General features: G+C 41.9%; 1 protein-coding gene across 9 annotated transcripts in view; it reads left to right on the top strand.

Annotated features, from left to right (window-relative positions):
* Positions 1–19319, top strand: part of PCDH15 (protocadherin related 15) — a 695403-nt gene that overhangs the window by 451982 nt on the left and 224102 nt on the right. For 6 of the 9 annotated variants that reach the window (XM_065068175.1, XM_065068177.1, XM_065068178.1 and 3 more), the window contains 3 exons: positions 7467–7627; positions 12692–12847; positions 19087–19206. In XM_065068175.1, the coding sequence (XP_064924247.1) occupies positions 7467–7627; positions 12692–12847; positions 19087–19206 (437 nt within the window). The other 3 variants (XM_065068172.1, XM_065068173.1, XM_065068171.1) reach the window with 3 other exon arrangements.

Here is a 19319-nt window from a genome sequence, read left to right as displayed (position 1 = left end):
AAAAGAGGAGTCCCACACTTGAAGGCCTTTCAAAGTGTTATTTCAGCAGACGTTTCACCCTTGTGGGGTTGTCCCCTCCTGGCCACCCCACAGCCAGGCCCCCAACCTCACTTAGAGAACTCAGATGATTAGTTTTTCTCCAATTAGCAGATTTAGAACATATGCACAGTTAGCTATTCAGCAGTAGTCCCTTGAGCAAACCCTGATTGCTGCCTATCCGGTTGTGAGCTTTTGAAAGCTTTGGAAAAAGAGCCCCTGTGGTTTGTAAATGCTTCAAATGTCTCGTTTTTTAACCTGTCAAGCCAGGGAGCCCATGGACAAGGGGGATCTGGAGCAGAGCAGCATATGGGCTACATGGGTCTTTGATCTTGTCCATGTATTTGTATAGGCAATTATATATATATTTTTTTAATATGATGAAGCATGGCTGATATTTTTTAATACTAAAAGCAATCCTTTGTAAATTATGTTTTATAGAGGTTGTATTTTTATGATCAACTGAGTGTAAACCTTTGGATAGATTTTGAAGAGGGTGAGTGCGTTTGCGTTCTGGACCATTCAGAGTCAGAAACGGATCCAAATTTGTTTGCCAGGTGTTGAGGAAAATAGAAAATGTTCCCAGCAGGAGACGGTTTCAAAGACCAAAATAGAAAAATAAATGATTCCCTGTAGGGGAAAGACATTTAGTTCTCTCCCCTGTCTCCTGCCCACTTATTTTTCTTTGCCACTTGTGATATGGAATAGTGTCAGACATCTAGTAAAGGACTTCTGCAGACCGTAGTCTGCATCCATAAAGAATTCCATAAAGACGCACAGCACAGCATTTTCCTGTTTTAAGCCTTTAGTATTCATAATTGTCAGTTTTTTTCTCTGCGTGAGGAAGGATAGTGAGGCTTGGAAATTACTTACAACCTTGTAAGGTTATAAAGAAGTATGTTTACTCAGCGCTGGACACACAGGGGATAGCGCTGCCCAAGACGTCTGTAAATTTCTGGTAGCTGTGAGCTCAGTTTAATGCTGCAAAGTATTACATATTCATGAACATTCTAGGAATGCCTATGCATATTCATCACCTGTCCCCGAGAAGGCGGTTCTTATTACAATGAGTTCCGGGAGGCCGTTTCCATAGTCTCCACCTCTGGCCCTTCCTGGTTGCGACTGTGCTGTGATTGTGAACCGAGGTCTTCACTGTACACTTCTACCTCGGGCCTGGTGTGCTGGGTTGGATGGGATTCAAACTGTTGAGTGGGTTAGAACTGGCTTATCTCCTGTCCTGTGCCCAAGATTCTGCTATCTAGTTCACCCAAGGACGCAGGTAGGGTTTTCTTATCTTTGCAAGGCCTGTGAAGTCACCAGTGAACTCCTATTTCTCATACAATAAGTTGCACAAAACTCTAAGCTAGGCTATGTGGATTAAGGGTTAGCTCCCTAAGGTTTGGTTCTTTAAGTGTTAGTTCCCTGTATCCCTGTATTCTTGTTTTTATCCGAGATGTTCCTTTGCTATCGCAATTTTACAGCATGGGGCTTTGTGCAGCATGGTGCATGACTGAGGACTCAGGGAGAACTTTCAACTGGAAAACGTTATGCCTGGCCGGAGCCCTGGCCTCCCCAGTCCCCGGTGGTGTTTGTGTTAGGACAGTTTAGTCTCTGCACCCTGAATTATTTTTTCCCCTGTATCCCTGCCCTCTCCTTGGCCTTTTTACATATTTGTTCCTCTGGGTGCTGCGATGTGACCCCAGCTCTCTGCTCTCTGCTCCCCCGGGCACCCATCTGTCCTTCCACAGTCACTCTTTATCTCTTCACCCCATGCTCATCCTCTTAAAAGGGGCAGGGGAATTAACAAAAACATTAATCTAGGTTTATTACACCCAGGGAGACAAGTACTGGCTATGTAGTGCATGTAGTAGTTAGCGTTTGACTGTCATGCTTTGCCCCTTCCTGGTTTCTTTTCATTCTTGTTTGTTTTGAAAACTTGGAAACTCCTTTGAGATCCCCGATGGTGGGATGATGGAGAATAAGAAACACGTAATCCTGCAGGTGGCTTTGTAGAATTATCCTGGTTTTGTATATGAACCTGCAGTGCAGGTCTGAGTCAGTTTGTGATAATGTTGCTAATTTATTTCTACAATAAGATCTTTATTTTCCATTGACTTCTGATTTATTGCTATTTCATCCACGCTACGCTACAGACATACATCTTCAAATGTAGAAAACTTAGTTTATGATCCAGGTTTAACTATGAAAACTCAGTAGAATATCAAAAAAAGCAACTACCATTTCAACTCATCCATCTAATGCCTTTGTATAAGAATATAATCCCCATTTTCAAATTGCTTCACATTCGCCGGCACGCAGAGGAAAGCAGTATAGGGGTATAGGGGTTTTTTAATGCACATTTGCTCTGTCAGAAAGAAACCTGGTGTATCACAAGCTATGGAAACATTGCTTTGGAGCTGTCAGGTGTGTGCAAGTGGAACTTGGGTTCTGCATTGTGCTCTTAATGGTCCTGAGCACACGGAGACCTTCCTGAATATTTTCATTTTTCAATACAACAGATGTGAAAAATCTCACTGCTTCAGAGTGCAGAAGTGATGAGTTTCCTTCCGTCTGTTGGAAGCTATTGGTACTTGCCCTTACTGCAGCACCAAGAGTTTTTGTGTGTGTGTTTGTTAGCACCTGGGGGTGCTAATTGGCAGGAAGCTCAACATGAGCCAACAGTGTGCCCAGGTGGCCAAGAAGGCCAACGGTATCCTGTCCTGTATCAAAAACAGCGTGGTCAGCAGGACAAGGGAAGTGATCCTTCCCCTGTGCTCTGCATTGGGGAGGCCACACCTGGAGTATTGTGTTCAGTTCTGGGCCCCTCAGTTCAGGAAAGACATTGAAGTGCTGGAGCGGGTCCAGAGAAGAGCAACAAGACTGGGGAAGGGACTTGAACACAAGCCCTATGGGGAGAGGCTGAGGGAGCTGGGCTTGTTTAGTCTGGAGAAGAGGAGGCTTAGAGGTGACCTCATCACTCTCTATAACTACCTGAAGGGCAGTTCTAGCCAGGTGGGGATTGGTCTCTTCTCCCAGGCAGTCAGCAATAGGACAAGGGGGCATGGGCTTAAACTCTACCAGGGGAAATTTAGGCTGGATATTAGAAAGAAATTCTTTACAGAGAGAGTGATCAGGCATTGGAATGGCTGCCCAGGGAGGTAGTGGACTCGCCATCCCTGGAGGTTTTTAAACTGAGATTGGACATGGCACTTAGTGCCATGATCTAGTCAATGGACTGGAGTTGGACCAGGGGTTGGACTCGATGATCTCTGAGGTCTCTTCCAACCCAGTCGATTCTGTGATTCTGTGATTCTGTGATTTTGGAAAGTCACTCATTCTTTAAAAGAGGGATCCACCATAACATTGAACTAAAATAATCTCATTTAGTAAGTGAGTCCTCGCGGAGCACTGCGGGGCTGCTCTCTTTAGTAGAACATAACCTGCAAATTCTGGATTGGATGGCGTTTGCACCTGAGTCACTTGTGATGCCCTTCCCATAGAAATAACACCATCTGGGGAAACAAACCCTTCCCTAATGAAGGTTTGCAGCTTCTGAATTCCTCTCAAAGGAAATGTTGGTGGAGAACTATTGTTATAATATTTGCAGAGCTTTAAAAGTTTTATTCTTGTCTTTTTTTTGTGGCTACTTGTTGCAAAATTCCTATCAAGCGCAGCTAACATTTGTGAGTAAATGTCATTACTTTCAGAAAAGTGATATTGCACCTGAAAATAATAGATCTCTTTTGTACAATATGTAGGTTTCTGGCTTTTCTGGCTTTTTTTTTGTCTTTCTTGTCTTTTCTCCTATGGGGAGGTCTTTTCCAACCCAGTCAATTCTGTGATTTTGATTCCTTGAGGCTTATTGTGTACTAGTCCCTTGAAAATCTGCGCGGCCTTCCCAGAAGAAGGTGGAAAACAATGCGCAAAAAATTCTGAAAGCCGATTGTCTAAATGGGACGTGTTTGCTTTTTTGCTCAGGTATATGGAGAGTTAATAGGCAAACTGTTGAAGCAGTTGCATCAAACCGCCTGTTTTCTGATTAATTGTTGGCTGTATTCTGATTAATTGTTGGTAGGTTCCCTTCTCGGCACTTTGGGCCAAGGACAGAGGCAAAATGTAAGGAACAAAATGATAGATATCTAAAGGGGAAAAAAAAAAGACCCAGAAGGTCAGATTCTTTGTAAATTAGAAGAATAATGCTTTAAGGATGGCTATTAAAAGACTTATTTTGCAAACTGCTGGCTCTTGAAGAGAGAGTGCAAGTGCCTCATGAATATCTGAAGAAAAAAACAGTCCATTTTTAAGAACAGAAGGATCACTATATCAAAACAAACCAAACAGAAGGGCTTTGTTAAATCAAGCAGATACCTGTCACAGAGAGCAACAGGGAAAGTCGAAGGAGGTGCAGAATTCAAAGCCACGAGGTCAGTTAAGTATTATAATTATATCCATATTCATAATCTTGAGTTTTCCAGAAGCCAGGGACCAGTTTTCATTATAGGACAATAGGGTGACTGCATTAGTTTTGTCATCTTGGGTAGGTTTGTTTTGAGGGAGACTCTTCTTGGGACACTTCCTGTTTGATGACCTCAAATTATGATTGCTGACCTTCCTTTGTATCATTGAGGCACAATAATGAGGGCAGGACACAGAAGCTGGTGGATTTTATAGATTTTATAGAAATTGCTGAGTAGATGGATACACCTCGAACTGTCACAGGGTTGCTCATCAGCTCCTTTTTCCTGGTGAAATCCCCTTTAGGTGCAAAGATATAGATGTTTGACTTTATTTCTTCCCGTCATATCTATTGCGTTGTAAGAAGTAGTTTCAAAATAGGCAACAGAAAAAACCCTCCCTGTGGTGTTTTCCTCCATAGACTGTAAACCAGGTTGCCGTGAGTAAGACCTGTGGTGAGTTACAGAATCACAGAATCAGCTGGGTTGGAAAAGAGCTCAGAGATCATCAAGTGCAACCCTTGGTCCAACTCCAGTCCATTGACTAGATCATGGCACTAAGTGCCATGTCCAAGCTCAGCTTAAAAACCTCCAGGGCCGGTGAGTCCAGCACCTCCCTGGGCAGCCATTCCAATGCCTGACCACTCTCTCTGCAAAGAATTGCTTTCTCATCTCCAGCCTCAATTTCCCCTGGTAGAGTTGAAGCCCATGGCCCCTTGTCCTATTGCTGACTGCCTGGGAGAAGAGACCAATCCCCACCTGGCTAGAACTGCCCTTCAGGTAGTTCTGGAGAGTGCTGAGCTCACCTCTAAGCCTCCTCTTCTCCAAACTAAACAAGCCCAGCTCCCTCAGCCTCTCCCCATAGGGCTTGTGTTCAAGTCCCTTCCCCAGTCTTGTTGCTCTTCTCTGGACCAGCTCCAGCACTTCAGTCTCTTTCCTGAACTGAGTTTTACTGTTGTATCCAAAAAAAACATCAGCCCAACACAGAACCGCTCCCCAATGTGATGATATTTATACAGAGCAACTGTTGTTATGAAGTGAAGGTGTAAGAAACTTTACTCTGCACTTTGGAATAAATTATTTGGGCCCTTAATACGGGGGATGGGGTATGTGATAAATATTATTAACTAAATGTTCTGCAGCTAGTGGCATTCATGGATTTTCTTCGTAACTGTTGATGAACTTCAACAAAGATCATTTATTTTAATATTTCAGTGTGAAGAAAACTGAGTAGTGTTAATTTGTCAGAAAAGCGAAACGTTAGTTAGGTGGTTATAAATACAGTGCACGCAAAGCTGAGGCCCTGGAGTGCGATGGTTGGGGCAGTTAGTAATGCTTGACATTTGGAAAAGAAGTTGGAGTGATTTACAGGGGAAATGATATACATTGTAGGTGCTGTGAAGTGACTAATGGAGCTGTTAGGGAAGACTTGGAACTGACAGGATGGGACAAGAAAATTTAAAGAAAATATAAGGTGCTGGATAAAATGCTGGTCCTGATTATGTAGTAACTTTGTCTTGGTAGAAGTGCTTTTGATGTCTTTATGCTACGAGTTAGTTTTCTGTTGGAGAGCAGCTCGAGTTATAAAACTGTTGCTTTTCCTGGAGAGCTTTATATAACTGTCCTTTTTTTGTGTTTTCCCCTCAACTTGATGTGTCACTCTCGCTGTAGAAAATTTATTCTGGTGTTGGTTGTTACTTCAGTGCATTAATTTGTTTGAGGTGAGATTGGGTGATAATTGCCTAATGGAGAAAAAAAACTCATCATGTTAAAGAGAGAGCTGGATATGGTGGGTCCCATTGTGAACAGAAATTATGGTGCATTGTCAGTGCTTCTTCCGGTATTGTCTGAAACAGCTTCAGTGTCAGAGGCAGTTTTTCATTAAGATAATAAGGTTCAGACTTCTTAAACATCTCTCAGAACATAAAATACTAGAACCTGTGATTTTGTGAAACCCTAGTTAGAAAACAGTATTTTTAGTGTTGTGGTTATTACAAAAATACATAAAGCTGTAGGTGCCACTCTAAATTGTGTCTGTGGTGCGTCTCCTGTTTCGTGTTATTCAATATATTCATCAATAAGTTGGATGAGGGAATAGAGTGACTGTCAGGGAGTTTGCTGATGACACCGAGCTGGGAGGAGTGGTGACACTGGAAGCTGTGCTGCCATCAGAGACCTGGACAGGCTGGAGAGCTGGTCAGGGAAACATTTAATGAAATAGAACAAGGGCAAGTGTAGAGTCTTGAATCTGGGCAGGAACAACCCCAGGTTCCAGTATAAGTTGAGGAATGACCTATTAGAGAGCAGTGTAGGGGAAAGGGACCTGGGGGTCCTGGGGACAGCAGGGTGACCATGAGCCAGCACTGGGCCCTTGTGGCCAGGAAGCCAATGGTACCTGGGGTGGGTTAGAAGGGGGTGGTCAGTAGGTCAGAGAGGTTCTCCTGCCCCTCTGCTCTGCCCTGGGGAGACCACACCTGGAATATTGTGTCCAGTTGTGGCCCCTCAGTTCCAGCAGGACAGGGAACTGCTGGAGAGAGTCCAGCGCAGCCACCAAGATGCTGAAGGGAGTGGAGCATCTCCCGTGTGAGGAAAGGCTGAGGGAGCTGGGGCTCTGGAGCTGGACAAGAGGAGACTGAGGGGGGACTCATTCATGTTTACAGATATATAAAGGGTGAGTGTCAGGAGGATGGAGCCAGGCTCTTCTTGGTGACAGCCAATGATAGGACAAAGGGTAATGGGTTCAAACTGGAACACCAAAGGTTCCACTTAAATTTGAGAAGAAACTTCTCAGTGAGGGTGGCAGAGCCTGGCCCAGGCTGCCCAGGGGGGTTGTGGAGTCTCCTTCTGTGCAGACATTCCAACCTGCCTGGATACCTTCCTGTGTAACCTCATCTGGGTGTTCCTGCTCCATGGGGGGATTGCACTGGATGGGCTTTCTGGGTCCCTTCTAATCCCTGACATTCTGTGATTCTGCAGGCACCATCCTGGTTGACAACATGCTGATCAAAGGGACTGCGGGGGGGCCGGACCCCACCATCGAACTGTCCCTGAAGGACAACACGGATTACTGGGTGATCTTGGACCCCCTCAGCCAGCGCCTGTACCTCAACAGCACCGGCCGCCTTCTGGACAGAGACGTAAGTCGGGGCTTTGCTCCTTGTTTGCTTTTCTCCCCATGGGCATTAATTTATAAATCTTGCATGCTAACAGAAGCACAAGGCCTGCTGGAATCTAACAGCTGCATCCATCTTCTGTCCCCAGATGGATGTGATCAGAGTTAATTGGAATCTTTATTAGGACTTATTGGGAGCAGGCAGAAACTGGAGTGTGTGTACAATTATCATATGTGGATGAACACAACAATAAAGACCGCACAAATAGATGTGTGGGTTGGCAGAAATATATATCGAACCAAACTGGACTTGTTGACTGAATTAAAAACTTTGCTGATTTATTTTTTCCTAAAGAAGTGCTGCTCACCTCATGTCCCGTGACGCTCATTAAAAACCTGCTGTATCTGTATACATTGACGGGATGTGAGGAAGAGCAAAGGAACTGGGAATATTACAGTTCACTTGTAATGCCTGACATATTCAATTCAGAATGTGCTGGTTACATTCTTGTTTTAAGGCAGCCTGACATTTGTGTGGTATGCTCATTCCTAGAAGCGTGAAAGAAATGTTGTCAGGTTAGGTTTGATTTTCTATAAATAGAAAAATTAAAAGCGTAAAATAAATAGGTATGTTCTCATCTCTGCTGGTTTCATTGAAGAGAAACAATTTAAAAAATAGAGAGATTTTCTCGCAGTGTTACAGCATTGCTGCAGTTCATCAGAATCCGAAGGGAACGATTGACTCAAAAGTGGCTGTAATCAACATGGAAAAGAGTGCTTTAAAGATCAGCGGTTCTTGGAGCGCATGAAAGTTTGTTTTGTATTAGCTTGATTGATTAATTTGTCGTCTTCACATGTTTTGCGATAGATGCAGAAGTACCAGAAACAACATGCAAATTTTTCTTGATTTCCATTTTTCGTTTAAAAGAGCTAATTGAGTTCAGCTGTTCTTAACTTAGTTTTAATTCACAAACCGGTTTCGTGTGTGACGTGAAGGTCCAAAACACAGCACAACGGGTACAGTGGCAAAAGACTTGTCGGTGCATCGGGAAAGAGTCGGCGCTTCCCCGGGCACCAAACTACCGGCTGGTGCTGGAGCAGCTTTGGCTTCTCAGTTTTAAATCAGAGCAAAAAGTGAGAGCCCCTAATGGGAGGTGAGGCTTAAGAACCACTGTAGGAAACGAGGGGTCAATTTTTCATCAGCCCACACAAGTCTGTGTATCCATATGGCGCTAGAAAACAAAACTAATTCTATTAGATCAGTGCTAATTCTTTTTTCAATGCCTCTTCTAGTGACAATTTTCTCTCTGCAGGTTCATGCATCTGAGCTGTTTTACTTGAATCTAACCTAGATGCTTTACCAAAACCACCTTATCAAATTATTTGATATCTGATATTAGTAACAGTCTGACTAAACTTACAAATACTTCACATCATTACAAATACGTATGGGCACTTTACAGTGATATTCTTTGCAAGAAGTAGCCTCAGGTTGCAAGGAAACAAGTGGAAGGTGCACATTTTCTTAATTATATGTATGTAATGTTGGTGGTTTTCACTGGTGTTTAAGGGGTCATTTCCTCATTTTTTACTATGAACTGTGACACTTCTTATCCCTAGTAACATAGTACTGGGTAAAATTCCTCATTTGTGTTTATTTAAGTTTGCTGGGATATGAAAAGCAAATCTGAGATGGAAGGTCATTGAGATTTTGGGTGCGAGTACCACTGTAGCCGTTTTCTGTGGTCTCAATGAATTGCTCTAAGTCACAAGCCAAAGAAAATGAAAGCAACCCATAAAAGCCCCATTGATTTGGTGAAAATGTGAAATTGGTATCATGGGCTTGATTAATATGGCTCTTATCTAAAGGCTGTTTCCAACCTTCAGAACCAGAGCTATGCTAACCCTTAAAATGTAAAATCATTTGAGAATGCACGTGGTTCCTTCTTGGTTTTTTTCTCTAAACAAAATAAGTAAACTATTTTTTCTCATCTTTCAAGTTAAAACCGTGCGAGACTTAGTAGCCAACAAAATTTGGGCTTATTAAGTTGAACCTTAAAATCCAGTTTTTTATTGCAGAGCACAAATTGCCGTCTCTCGATTCCCAATTGCCTATGCGATTGCGTTCAGTGTATTTGGATCCTCTTCCCATTTGTCTCTCTGATGTGCCCACTTGTCAGCTCCCCGCTGATGCAGTTACCCTGATCCTGTTCTTTTTTATTACTTTTCTTGAAGGAAAATCTTATTAGATTGCATTGATTGATTTTACTAAGAACGACAGTATGTTTTCCAAACAAGATTAAATAAAAAGAAAATTCCAGACTTTTCCAAAACTTGAAGGTGAATAACAACAAATCAGAACAGCTGAAAGGCATTGGGATAACTTGTCCCCATAAACCATTTGTGACATTATGCTATTGAGTATTTACATTTATTGTCTATAAATACCTGGATTGATGAGTGTTGGTTATAAGACCTGGTTTTAACTCTAAGCACTAACCCAGCAGAAACTGTCCATATGTGAAAGCACTCTGTCAAATTTTCCTAAAGATGCCAAACCATTTTCTTCTATATTTTTTGTGAAAAAGACCAAATCCAGAACACTGTGCAATTAGCTATCATTACAACTAATCTAACATGTTTTTCTTGGGCATTGCTAATAAGTCCAGATGAACTAAGTAGCATTTGAAGTGGATTAAAAGTGGCCTAAAAATTCTTGGGTCCTTGGCAAAGTATGTCAACTTGAAGTATAGATGGAGATTATAATGTTAGAGGCTTTATTTAATTTACAGAAGATGTTTGGTATGTTCCTACCTGTGTTAAAAGCTCCATTGATAAAAGCAGGACCACATCGTAGCTGCAGATTTTTACAGCAAGGAGAATGGACTTTAGGTAAGAGCTCATGCTGTGTTTCCTTGCGGAGAAAGTTGAGGGTAAATGTGTTGGGAAAAACAGATATTTTGTGTAAGATCTCACCACCACCAGAAATCCCCCTTCTTCTCCTTAAAAATGGGTTAGTGCCGAAGTTTGAAGGGTAAATGTGGCAGAATGCAAACCCCCCTCTCTCTCCCTCCCTCCTTCATCATGGAAGGAGTAGACACATCTCCCTCTCTCAGCTGTTTGAGGCTGACAGCTGCTTCTGTTTGGCCCCAGAGCCCCCTGGCCAGGGCCGTTAGGAGAAGGGAGTGCTGAGGCGCCAGGGAGCCGCTGGGCGCCCGCGGCCAGTGTGGGGGATGTTTGGAGGCTTCAGGGGCACCCGCAGCCAGGGTGGGGGTGCAGAGAAGCTTCTGGAATGCCCACAGTCAGATCTGATCAGCCAATAAAACACGGGACTTTCGTGGAGACTCCGCCCATTGTCGCGGGTCTCTTGGAGCACGAGCGAGATGCTGCCGCCAAGACCCACCCCGGGATGGAGAGTCCGCTTACCTTGCTGCCACGGCTGTGAGTAAAATTAACCCTCGCAGGATTGCGAGTGTATTTTTCTCCTGTGCTTCCACATAAGCACGTGTAACTTTCCGTGCATAATACGAGCACATGTATGAATTAATCCTCACAGAATCGCGAGTGTATTTTCCTCCTGTGCTTCCACATAAGCACGGGTAATATTCCATGCACATTTGCACATGTATTTCTCCTCACAGGATTGCGAGTGTATTACCAATTTACCTTCGCAGAATTGCGAGTGTACACTTTCCGTACTCAATACGAGTACGTGTATCCCTTTAAAATAATCCCACACTGTGTTCAGGCAAGTGTGGACTCTTCCCGGACTTGGGGACGGCTCCGGCATTGTTTTGGGTGAAGCCACGTGCATGCACACTGTGGACCGCCTGTTGTATTAGTTGCTGCCCGTTAATAATTTACTCAACTGATATCCGAACCTGTATTCAAGTCACTTTTGGAGTGCTAAAACCCTGTTTCTCACCGGTTTAATAAAAGTTGTTTTGGACCCTGTTGTCCCTTAAACTAACCTCGGGGTGCCTCCGTGACAGTAAAGAAAGCCACATGGCTCTGAAATCCGTGACAGCCAAAATGAAAAAAATCAATCTATCAAAGAAATGGTAGCATTTAGAATGAGTTGAAAGCATAATTATGTAGATCTATAATTATGGTATAATTGTAAGTCTCAGAATCTCAGTGCAGAAACCTGTTTGCCTTCCCTGTACAGAATAGTATGGCACAGGCAGCTTTAAATTACATTTTTGAGTTGTTTACTCTCTTGAAGACTTGGAGGTTAATAAATACAGAATAGTTTCATTTTACCCCTTCTGATTCTTTCTTGCTCTCTGCTGAGTGTTAGATGTAAAATCCAAATGGCCTTGCTGTCAATATTTTACATATCAAACTCTCGGTTCAAGTAACTAAATGAGCCCTTGCTGTGGTGGGAGCATTGTGAAGGGAATACACTGTATTTCCATAGCAGTATTTCTGAATTTCCACTGAACCAAAGGTGCCTTTTCCTGTATTCTTCTTGGACTTGTCTGATTAGCTCAGGTAAGCACTTGTAGCCTTGCCAGCTGAAATTTCTTTACTCATTCATCAAGTTTGGGAGCTATTTGTATGTGAATATTATGATGTTCACTGGAGTAAAACCAAGAAGACTCTGGACTGTCTACACTTAAAGGTGACCAACTTGTTTCTAAATTACTTGGTAAATGTAAGCGGTAACGTATTGAATTTATTTCCGACTTGACCTTTCCATTCCAATATTAATAAACCAAAGGTTAAAATGTGTGACATTTTCTAGGTATCTTTCAATAATCAGATGTTCAAAAGATGAGCTTTTTTTGTTGTTGTTCTCAAGGCAAGTGTGAAGGGCTAATCGTGCCGGGGATTTTTATTTCTGTGTTAGCAGATACGGTCTGCAAAATACATCTTAGAGATGTGTAGGTCTACTGGAAATATTGCCTACATGAGCTGGAGTCAGGATGCTCTCGGAGAAGCTTTTTAATCCAGACATAGAACATTAAGCATATTGTAGGCAGGCGGGTGTGCTGTGAGCAAACCTGAGCAGTATTAACATCTGTCAGAATTTAACTATCAGTTCAGATTTTGACTATGTGTTATACAAATGTGTTTTCACCCACAGCCGCCTGTGTCCATCCAGTCCATCGTGGTGCAAGTGCAGTGTGTGAACAAGAAGGTGGGCACCATCATCAACCACGAGGTGCGGATCGTCGTGCGGGACAGGAACGATAACTCGCCGCGGTTCCAGCAGCAGCAATACTACGTGGCAGTGAATGAGGTCAGCACCACTTAGTTTTTGCTTCTCCTTTGTGTGTTGTCATTGCTAAATGCCAGCTTTCGGTTCTTTCGCATATGAAAACCTGGTAAATTCAGCTATTTTAAATTCCCTTACATTTGCATCACTTCAGAACAACTCAGCACAGACAGTATCCTTCAGGTTTTAGCCTGTGAGCTGTTGTTCCTTTTTCTTAACGAATATGAAGACATAACGAATACAAATACACCCTGTTTTCATCGGGACGCTTACAATATTGCAGGAGATACTAGAACCTGAAGCTACATCTCAACGGGTGAAGCACTGATTTCTGTTACATTTAAAAAAATGTTTTGCTGCATTTTGCCGTTGCATCCACAAACCTGGAAGTAAAGCAAATGTGTTTATGAAAAACAAATGTAAAGCAAATAGTGCAAAAGGTTTTATTAACAATACTGAAGCTTGGCAAAGGGCAGTTTTGGCTTATTGCTGTTTATTAAATTATGTCTGTGAATGCAATTCTCTCTTTTATGGGAGAGAGAGCTGTCAATGAGACTTCTCTGGATTATTTGAAGCGAAAAATCTATTTCTTTCTTGAGCTGATACAACTTCCTTGGGCTTTACAGTTAAATGTCTGTTCTGTGAGGGATCGAACAATCCACCAGTAACTAGTACAAAGGATTTGCGTTTTCAGTTAGTATCCTGGGGCTTTATTAGTAATAAGCTGTAACAGGGATGCAGAAGTGGGAGCATTGAAGATAAAGCTGTGAAATACGTGGTGTGCACTGTGTCCCTGTTGGGATTTGGTTTGGGGTGTTTTTTGTTGGTTTTTGTTGATTTTATGTTTGTGGTTGGTTGGTTGGTTGGTTTTCCCCTTGTGTGCTTGGGAGATTCAGCTTTTCCATGCGTCTGTTGTAAGCCACGCAGCGTGTGGTGATGCGCAGCCCATCTCGTGGGCCTCAGCAGAGGAGTGGGGCAGAGCTGCTGGATGATTTTTAGGCCTAATGAAGCCAAAACTACAGAGAAAAAACCCCAAACCCACACATTATTGTGGAGTAGACATGAGAAGTTGAGCTAAGGATATTCAGGTTTTTCAAACTTACCATGACACCTTTTAATTGAGATCGTTTCCCTTCAGATGAATTTTTGGCAACGGGGCCACCAAAATTTGGATGTCGCCAAAAGACCATCTGCATGAGCACCAGTGAAGTCCTCCTTATGCTTTTAAGTTGTTCTCAAGTTGGCCTTGACATGGAAATTGCAGTTACCATGTTTTTGCAGACCTGCGCTTTTGGTCTTGAGTAAAGGCAACAGAATCATTAGTCTGAAGTGCCTGTACGGGCAGGTCCCAGATCACTTCCAAGACCTTCATAATTCTTGCAGTAAAACCGAAAGCACGTATTATATCAATGATGTAAATACCAAAAAAAGCAAGGGTTTTCTGTAATTAGAAGTCCAAAAGACAGAGTGAAAAACGCACCATTTAAAATTATTTAGAAATTTAGCATTATTACTGGGCACAATGCGATGTTGCTCTTTCCGCCAGTTGCAGTCCTGATTTAATTAGCGTCTTTGTTTCATTTTATCGCTGTTCTGCTTACGGCTTCTGACATGGCCCCACTGTTCCCTTCAGCACTACCCAGTGGGTTAATGCTCTCATTAATTAACCAAAAAGAAGTTCACAGAGCATCTCAGCCTTTCTCAAAGGTTTTCGAGAGTGTTTACAGTTTTTAATGATAGTTTATTCTGCTACTAATTGGCACTGCCTCTAGTGAATGTAGCTGCAGGACTGCACTGCAATGAGGGGGTTATTTTTTTTATTGCCTCTGGTCTTCTGCTCGCTTATAAATTAAAAAGTACAGAAGTTTTGCTTATGTAACATAAAGCAAATCAAAGTGGATTTTATTCTTTACATCCACCATGCCCGTGAGCATCACAAATCTCTCCTCTTTTTCTAGCCAGGAAACTTGGGCCGTGTCAATTTGAGGACACGTTCAGGTGCTTTGCAGGGCTGTGTTTAGCAGTTTAAGAGCACGTGCACAGTGACTTTACAACCATATGCAGTCAGTGGTGCTGCACAAAACGCAAGGTGGACTTTCCTGCATGTACTATTTAATCCAGCTGCGCTTACACAGCGAATGCTGGAGTAAAGTCTAGGGCAAAAATTTTACCAGTAGTCAAAACTGTTATATAATTATTGGTACCTCTAATATGAGAAGAATAACTTTAGCTAGTTTTTACTTTATTAGGTAGCTTTTCAGTTTCAGGAGTGTCAAGGGGTATAATTATATTTTGGAGAAAGATAATATTCTTTTGGTATTTGGAACGTGTAAAAGAAGCTGAGGATAATTGTAATATCAGCACAAATCCTAGTTTCACATGCAGCTTTTCCATTCCCGTGTAAAAAGACATGGTTGAAAATTAAGCCCGTGTGTTTCCAGAAGGTGAAAATGAGATGGGTTTGGTAGGGTAGCGTCTGGTTTGGTTTATAGCAAAAGATAGCCCAATTTTTACACTTGATCGGCTAGAAAAGGAGGATGTGTGTGCTGAGCCAGACTGAAAGCTCCCCTAATCCAGTGTATTTTCTCTGTTCGTGGCCCTTGCAGATGCTCAAGGAAGAGCGTTAACGATTGGGAAACATGAAGTGGTGCTTTCCTAATGAGCTCAGCCGAGCTCCAGTCACTTGTAGGTGTAAAAACAACCGAAGGCAGCGTATGGAACAGCTCTTGAACACTTCTTTCTTTCCCAGTTGCTTGTGAACGTGTATACATTAAAATTCTTCTTACAAGAAATACTGACTCACCTGTATCAACCGTTTCCATGTTGTCACAGGCATCTGTCACAGCATTCGGAGTTGCACGGGTGTAAGTTCAGAAATACCCTGGTAACATTTAGTTGGTGTTGCTAAGCCATCCTTCAGTTTCAGGAGCAGAGAATTTTATCCGTAACACCTCTTTGCCAATGCCTCGGTATTTCTGAGCAGTAACACTCTCTCCCATGTCCCTTCGCCTGCCTCTCAGTTCGTCCTCAAGTGCAGGAACATGAAGAATAAGGCAAATTTCCAAGTCCTTCAGAATATGTGCACTTATTGATCTGGTAACTGTTCTCTTAGGAAAAAGCTACGGTTCCTCTTTTCCTTCTTTACTCAAGGTGTTGTAAAGCCTTTTTTCCTCGTGCCATGTCTCATCTCAGGCACATCTTAGGCACTGAGATGAGAAATAATATAATGTTTCACTCTCCTGCTCCAAATATCTTCTTCTGGATCCTAAAAATCGTGAGAAATCTCTATACATAGGTGGTGTCTGTAGAATTTGGATCTATTCTGCGTATTGTCAAGCGATCCTTAGGGATTTAAGTGTTTTCTTCTGTTGTTCGCACACTTGTACATAGAGAAGACCCTTGGGTGACGTGATCCAAAATGAAAACGTGAAATGGTGGCTTAGCTTTCAGTGGCACTGCTGGTATTCAGATAAAGGTACAGTTAAAACTGGTTTTAAAGCTCAGCATCTTCATTTAGAGTATAAAATGGAATAATTGTTTCCCTAAAATAAGCATGTGCTTTGAAAGCCATTTATAAATTAAACAGCTCATTTATGTGCACACCTGTGCAGACGCATTTGTGTGTATAAATAATCTCCGTTGTCTCTGGTCTTCAATAGTCATAGCAGGGGGCTAATGCAGACACAAAATAGCTACTGCTTAAAATTAACTGGCATTTTTTCTGTCAGTTATGGTCAAGAAAATGGGGTTGTAATTAAACTATTGATTTTTTACAGTTGTCTGTGCGATGAAACAGATTTGGGACATAATTCAGGCAACTCCTAAGTAGCGCTGTCCTGATATCTGAAATAACTGTTTCTTTTGTTTTGTGTGTTATATTCTTTTATTCTTATGAAAATGTCACATCATTATTCATTTAGAAAAACACTCAGATATAATTGCACTAGCCTGGGGCTACATTTGACCATGCATATTAGTGACTGAAAGATAAGAAGATATTAAAATAAAGCTCTATATTTGGGGTGAAATCCAGATAATGCTCTACAGGCGAATCTATAGTGTCGCCACAAGGGTTTTAAATACATATGACATAATATAGGGACTAGAAACCAAGAGAATTCCGGGTTTTGTTTGAAATGGTAGTGTATTTACTAGAATACTGTTTAAAGTCAGTGTTACTGTGTTAAACTTGAAGAACCTTGTAGCTGTTGAGAATCCTCTGCTTGTAAACCAACATTTTTAGAGTGGGTTGGTTTGGTTTGGGTTATTTTTGCCCCCTGAAGTTGGCAGAGATGGGAATCCTTTGAAAATGGGTGTGTTTCTTGAACTTCAGCTGTCTCCAAACTTTGCCTTTGGGCTGTTGAGAATTACAACTCGTGCTGAATTTTCATGGCTTCTGGTGTAATTATTCGTATCTTTTTCCTTGTGGTATTGAAATAATTAATCTCGGCAGGTAGACATCATCAAAAGAGTATTATCTCCGAATGAATAACTGTAAATCTTACTTTGCTCTGCTGTTTGGGGCCACGGTGAAAAATTATGCATTGTTAACTTTGTAAATAGGCGATAATAGGAAAAATTATTTTCAAGATGTTTTATGGAAATGTTGAACATTCCTGTCTGCATCTAGACTTCTAATAGACATAAATCATGTCAGCGGAAAATTTTAAGCATTACAGCTGTTGACCGTGGAAGAATAAGATTTATTACGTGCCTTTCCTCTCTGTTTTTTCAATTGCTTTCTTTTGAAATCTTACTTGTTTCTCTCAGATGATGAAAAGTGGAGATTGAGACATAAAGTTAAGAGATCATCTGCATTAATCTCCAATGCGAGATCCTGGGCAGGCTGGAAAGTTGGGTGAAATGAGTTAATTTAGTCTTAACTTTCAGGAAGAGGGAGTCACAGGGGATGTTTTTTTCAGTGTCCTGTTTCATACCATTTGTATTATGTGAAATGAGACGTAGATAACCTGTGTGTTAGATTCACAAAGGTCTGCCTATCTGCAGTCCGTTATTTTGGATGGAAAACGCTAAATCCAAGGCTTTAGCTTTTAACTTGTACAGTAAGAGCATGCAGCTGTAATTCTGGTGTTTAGCACCAGTTATTTTTTACAACTGTCTCCTTTGTTATCTCTTAATGAGCAGCCATTTTGTGTTTGTTGTGACGCTGATCCAGCCGCTCTGGGCGGTCCCAGCCAGTTCCAGCCGGTTCTGGCCGGTTCCGGTGCCTGAGGAAAAGGGACCGAATAAAGCATAAAATGGCAGCTGGCAGCAAGAACTGAGGTAAAAATTGTGAGGAGAAAAGGAGTCGTTTGTGAAGCGGAGCCTTGGGACCAGAGGTGGGCAGGGGAAGGTGTTGTCTGTGCTCGTCGCCATCCAAATGTAGTTTTAATCGGTGGCTTCATATAACATTTGGAGCATAGAAGAAGGGTCAGTGGGTCTCTGTGAATTCAAGGGACAAAAATGTGATGAGAGCAGCAGCGGGAGGGATGGCTGGAGAATGTCTGTGGTGAGTCCAGAGCTGTTCGCTCATCTATTTTTTAGGTTGATTCATTACAAAGTTTTCTGAATATTAAAATTCAGAAATGACCCGCCCCCCCCCCCCCCCCCCCCCCCCCGCCAAGAACTCAGTGAAGCTGCTGTCCTTGATCTCAATGGGTCTTGATTTCATGCTATTTATCTATGCTAGGATAATTATAAATTGATTCATTTTCAAAATATAAATTTCTGGGTATTCAATTGCCGCCAACAAAATATTGGAGAAACAGCATTGTTTTTGTGTTTGCTTAAAGCCATAAAGCTCTCTGGGTGTCTGTGTTTGCATGTAATGATATTTATCTGGCACTATTCACATTGCCATTAAGACACTGTTAAATAAGTTCTGTTTACTTTTGCAGCTCATCTTTGTGTTTTCCTTCCTGAGTCTGAAAGAACTCGCGCTTTTTTTAATCTATTTATATTTATTTCCTGAATTCTTTCATTTCTAAGACTTGTTTTTCATCTTTCTATTTTTTGAAACAAGTGGGATTCTTTCCTGATGCAGACAATCTGTTGAATAAACATGGAAAATGGTTGCACTCTCCGTGTGATGCTTGGCATCAAACTGGGGTCTGAGTACATCGGGTCTAAATAATTGCTCATTCATGAAGCTCCGGGCCGAACAAAGGGAAGGAGAGAATGTCAACCTTGCATTATAGACCAGAGCTATAGAATATTCTTGTATACGTTAGGGTTTTAATGAGTATCTGCCTCTGGTCTTGCAGTTAACTCCAGTTGGAACAACCATCTTCACAGGATTTTCTGGAAACAATGGTGCTACTGACATTGATGATGGTCCGAATGGCCAGATAGAATATGTCATCCAGTACAACCCTAATGACAAGGTAAAGGCATTTAGCTTTTCTTCATATATATATATATATACATACACACATGCACACCTTGAAGCAGTAAGTGAACAAGAAGTTGCTGTTGGACTTAATGAAGAAATTATTTC

Source organism: Columba livia, chromosome 6 (assembly GCF_036013475.1).
Source record: "Columba livia isolate bColLiv1 breed racing homer chromosome 6, bColLiv1.pat.W.v2, whole genome shotgun sequence".
Taxonomy (NCBI): Eukaryota; Metazoa; Chordata; class Aves; order Columbiformes; family Columbidae; genus Columba; species Columba livia.
The sequence above is the reverse complement of the archived record's forward strand: the minus strand, read 5'-3'. Positions and strand labels throughout refer to the sequence as shown.